The sequence below is a fragment of the Tachysurus fulvidraco genome, chromosome 25 (genome assembly GCF_022655615.1).
Source record: "Tachysurus fulvidraco isolate hzauxx_2018 chromosome 25, HZAU_PFXX_2.0, whole genome shotgun sequence".
NCBI classification, from domain to species: Eukaryota; Metazoa; Chordata; class Actinopteri; order Siluriformes; family Bagridae; genus Tachysurus; species Tachysurus fulvidraco.
This window is the reverse complement of record NC_062542.1, coordinates 13,257,316-13,262,938: the sequence shown is the minus strand read 5'-3', so window position 1 is coordinate 13,262,938 and position 5,623 is coordinate 13,257,316. Positions and strand designations below refer to the sequence as shown.

At 39.2% G+C, this 5,623-nt stretch overlaps 1 protein-coding gene across 1 annotated transcript in view; it reads right to left on the bottom strand.

The window, feature by feature from the left end:
* Nucleotides 1-2,839, bottom strand: part of si:ch73-173p19.1 — a 13,305-nt gene extending 10,466 nt beyond the window's left edge. The window contains exons 1-3 of the mRNA XM_027174416.2: nucleotides 2,569-2,839; nucleotides 660-766; nucleotides 434-552 (exon numbers count right to left, since the gene is read on the bottom strand). Coding sequence (XP_027030217.2) covers nucleotides 434-552; nucleotides 660-766; nucleotides 2,569-2,583 — 241 coding nt within the window. The 5' untranslated portion in view covers nucleotides 2,584-2,839. The remainder of the gene's footprint in view (nucleotides 1-433; nucleotides 553-659; nucleotides 767-2,568) is intronic.
* Nucleotides 2,840-5,623: the final 2,784 nt, after the last annotated feature.

Below are 5,623 nucleotides of genomic sequence, written 5' to 3'. Positions count from 1 at the left end.
ATTGTGTGAGGTTTAATTGTGTGAAATTTAATAATGTGAGGTTTATTAATGTGAGGTTTAATAGTGTGAGGTTTAATAGTGTGAAATTGAATAGTATGTGCTACAATCGTGTGAGGATTTTTGGTGAGAGGTTTATTAGGGTAAGGTTTATTAGTTTGAGGTTTGTTAATAATTGTTAATATGAAGTTTGTTAATATGAAGTTTAATAGTGTGAGGTTTTTGGTGAGGAGTTTATTAGGGTAAGGTTTATTAGTGTGAGGTTTATTAGTGTGAGGTTTATTAGTGTGAGGTTTATTAGAGTGAGGTTTATTACAATGAGGGTGGTTAGTCTGAGGTTTATTAACCTTGAGGTTTGTGAGTGTAGGGTTTCTTTGTGTGAAGTTTGTTACTGTGAGATTCAAAATCCAAAGCTTTATTAGTGTGCAGTTTATACCTTTTGCCTCGGGCTGAGCTCCTTGAACATCTTTAGGCCTGTTAAACGCAGTGATAGCATTTGAAATTTGCCCAGAATGTGGCACTAGTGTGTGTCTCGGACTACCAGCCTGCACAATCCTACACACGGCATCAGAGAAAGAAAAACAGAAACATACTGATCTAATAAGTAATCAGTAATAAAGCAAAGAGTGAGATATTATTTAGAGATTTTTATGAAGTCTTACCATTCAGCTGCCTCTGGTACAGAGAAACATCCAGCCTGAAATGCTGCCTGAATCTGATCCTCAGTGAATCCCATTTCACTCAGAGTGAGCATGAACTCACCAAGCGTCTACATGTGAACACACACACACACATACACATACAAATACAGCACAAACACACACACATACACATACAAATACAGCACACACACACACACACACACACACACACACACACACACACACACATACAAATACAGCACAAACACACACACACACACATACAAATACAGCACAAACACACACACACACATACAAATACAGCACAAACACACACACATACAAATATAGCACAAACACACACACACAGAGCGCGCACACACAAACACAGCACAAACACATACTCACACAGCACAAAGACACACACACAGCGCACGCGCACACACACACAGACACAGCACAAAGACACAGACACAGCACAAAGACACACACACACAGCACCAAGACACACACAGCACAAACACACACACACACATACAAATACAGCACAAACACACACACACACATACAAATACAGCACAAACACACACACACATACAAATACAGCACAAACACATACAAATACAGCACAAACACACACACAGAGCGCGCACACACACAAATACAGCACAAACACACACACACACATACAAATACAGCACAAACACATACAAATACAGCACAAACACACACACACATAAATACAGCACAAACACACACACACACAGAGCACACACACACACAAACACAGCACAAACACATACTCACACAGCACAAAGACACACACACAGAGCGCGCACACACAAACACATACTCACACAGCACAAAGACACACACAGCGCGCGCACACACACACAGACACAGCACAAAGACACACACACAGCGCACACACACACACAGACACAGCACAAAGACACAGACACAGCACAAAGACACACACAGCACAAACACACACACATACACATACAAATACAGCACAAACACACACACACACATACAAATACAGCACAAACACACACACACATACAAATACAGCACAAACACATACAAATACAGCACAAACACACACACAGAGCGCGCACACACACACACACACATACAAATACAGCACAAACACATACAAATACAGCACAAACACACACACACACACATAAATACAGCACAAACACACACACACACAGAGCGCGCACACACACAAACACAGCACAAACACATACTCACACAGCACAAAGACACACACACAGCGCGCACACACACACACACACAGCACAAAGACACACACACACACACACAGCACAAAGACACACACACAGAGACACAGCACAAAGACACACACACAGCACAAAGACACACACACAGCACAAAGACACACACACACACAGACAGACACAGACAGACAGACACACACACACACACACACACACACACACACGAGAGTAACGGGCATGAGTGCATTGTTCTGACATCACCACCCAACCATTTCACTTCAGAAGCACTTTTAGTATAAAACTCCTGGAACTCTGTTATTACAGCATTATTACTGAGCTGCACTGAAGTCAAACCCCCAGATTACTTTTTAGATGTATTATACAGCTTCAAAAGTCACACAGAAAGTTATTTATTTCTAGACACGCAGGTAAATAATGTTCTGCAGGTTTGGGACAAGTTTGTAAACAAACATCTTTAAACTGCGTGTAACTGCTGCATTAATCTGCACGACTTCTACGTAGCTTCCGGTTAAAGTTTACAAGACCAATAAAATGTTTCCACACCAAAACTAAGGCGATATTGAACATGACACTAAAGACATGACACTAAAGACATGACACTAAAGACATCAACATTACAACTCGCACTGAGTCTGTGTGCAACTTTCAGCGTTAAATCTCACCGTCGAGGACGCCATTAAAACTGCTTTAAAGTGTTCGATCCGAATCCGCCATTTAATCCGAAAGAGAGAAGTGTTTAATGTGTTTGTCAGGCTGCCAAAGCAGTTTAAAAAATAACAAGATGCTTTTTTTATCGCAAAAAAAAAGGTACAATTATAATCCGCTAACAGTAAACAGTGGGCGTGGCAAATTGCCCATATGATTAAAACTTCCTGGTTCTTCTTCTTCGTCTGTGGTGTTATGTCGGGTCTTGTAGCTGTTTTGTGCGCCGCCTGCTGGGTGTTACATGGTCATCGGAGTCAGAGTCAGAATCAGAGTCAGAATCGAGTTTATTGGGAAAAGTGTGTTTTGACTGAATCAAGGAATTTGGTTCCAGCTGTTTTACATTAAAGTAAATTAAAATAAATGTAGAATATGTTTGTCTTCAAACAACAGTGAAGAGATCAGAAACTGACTTTCAGTTCCAGAAATCTTTATCCTTCATAAATTATAAGAACAAATGACAATTTTTAGTCCAATCAGAAAACCTATTGGTAGGATAGTAAGTGAGTAGGCGAGACACAAAAGAGAAGACGAAATACTGAGTGCGAAAACGATCAGAGAGAAGATTAGCATGAGATAACACGTGCAGAGAGAGAGCCAGACGAACGAGATAGAGTGAGCTACGAGAGTAGACGAGAGAGCAGCAGCATGAGTACATAAGAGAGAGGGAACGACGAGAGACGTAGAGAGTGAGAGAGAGCTGAGATTGAGAAGTGAGACGAATATATAAAAAAGATGAGAGAGGGTAGAGAGAAGGAGTAGGGAAAAGAGTGACGAGGAGAGCGAGCGATAACGAGCGCAGATGACCGAGAGAGCGAGAGAAGACGTGAGTCAGAGTAAATACATATATACACACAAATATACAAAAGCAAAGATGAGAGAGAGGGCAAAGCTACATTGATAGGGATAGATGATATAGTAGAGATAGAGAGACTAGATGATAATCATATACGAGAGAGATAGATAGAGACGATAGTCACAACAAAAACAAATATAGAGATATCGAGATGAGTAGCTCGAGCGAGCTCGATGATATCGCTATCTGCTCGCGCTCTGAGATACGAGTATATTATATTCCTATGTTACACACTGCTGTCTGTGCACAATCCAGCACAGATCATGAAATAAAGAAATACATAAATACATAAATGAAAGTAAATTAAGAAAGTATTAAAGTCATAGAGACGTGTTAGTTATATGCTAGAGATGATGTAGTATATAGTCTATAGAGATAGATGACATAAACAAACACAATCTATCGTGATACTGAAGAGTGACACATAGCGCTGAGATTAGAGATCCTATCGCGCGATCTCTATAGTAGCTATCGAATGATATATATACACACACAAACAAATATCGATATCTATCTCGCTCTCTCTATCTCTAATATATAGCTCGCTGATATATCATGAGGAAATATCATATTTCAAAACTCTTTCTGTTGCCCATCCATGCCATCATACCACATCCATCCATCCATCCATCCATCCATCCATCCATCTCTCTCTCTCTCTCTCTCTCTCTCTCTCTCTCTCTCTCTCTCTCTCTCTCTCTCTCTCTCTCTCTCTCTCATTACTCCAGATATCTTATCAACTCTATTTGTGTATCTATTTAATATGTTATACACAATTAGTAGGTGCAGTGTACTTCTTCTACTAAATGTATATATATGCACACACACATATATATATATATATATCTTAAACTGCATTCTTGGTGGAGTTTCAGATATGTACATACACATGCCCTTTTTTATTGCCACACTGTTTTCTTTCTTTCTTTCTTTATTTATTTTTTTCAAAACAAGGAAGGAAACCACACTTCTACTTTTTGCTTACCAACTTGATCTTATGCAATTTTATTTTGTAAGTTTGGAATGAGTGTGAGTTCTAAGAGCCTGAGTAACAGCCCAGCACTGACACTGTTATCTGAGGTTCAGCATCGTTACTAGCGCCTATCAGTTACATCAGTACACCCTCCTACGCTACACATTCCTGAACACATTCTGGCCATTTCAGGCATTCTTACCATCCTCTGTTTTTTGTAGTAAAATATCTCACACATAATCCTGAGTTCTGTGTAATATCATTTACAGAAGTCCAAACACAGCTACACAACATCAGCATCAAACACATTCACGTGCAAAGCACTCATCAGCTTTACATTAAAATATCGTGTTCTGTCAGATGGTTATGTCAGTTCTAACCTATTTTGTTTATGTCAGTTCTAAAATATTTTGTTTATGTCAGTTCTAACATATTTTGTACAACAGCAGTATTTTTTAGGGGAGTAGCTGAGGAAGACCATTTATAGTGTTGTAATCTAAAAAGGAAGCTGTAACTGTAATAGAAAGAAAGAAAGAAAGAAAGAAAGAAAGAAAGAAAGAAAGAAAGAAAGAAAGAAAGAAAGAAAGAAAGAAAGAAAGAAAGAAAGAAAAAGACAAGAGAGAGAAAGAAAGAAAAAGACAAGAGAAAGAAAGAAAGAAAGAAAGAAAGAAAGAAAGAAAGAAAGAAAGAAAGAAAGAAAGATAGAAAGAAAGAAAGAAAGAAAGAAAGATCTGTCTGGTGGTTTAGTAGTCAGCAGTAGTTAGTTGGTCTCACACCTTCAGGGTGGAGTGCTTGAGGGCTACCACTTCTCTTTTCTCCCAGTGCTTCATGGGTTTCCTCCCAGTAGTGCAGTTTCCTCCCCCAGTCCAAAGACACATGCTGTATGTTGGTTGGTGTCACAAAATTGTCCTTAGTGTGTCAACGAGTATGTTAACATACTATAACAAATTCGCTTTTAGGTCTGAGTATAAGCCAAGAGCTGCCATTTGTCCCTCATTTTACTGTATTTTAACAGCACTGTTTCACACAAACGTGGAAGGAGCACATACATCAAAAAGGATTCATCATTGCTGGATGTGGGATTATTACATGACTAGATCATTATTGGAAAAATCTGCACAAAAAACATTCTCATTCTCTCTTTCACACAAACACATGCGTTCACACACACACACACACACACACA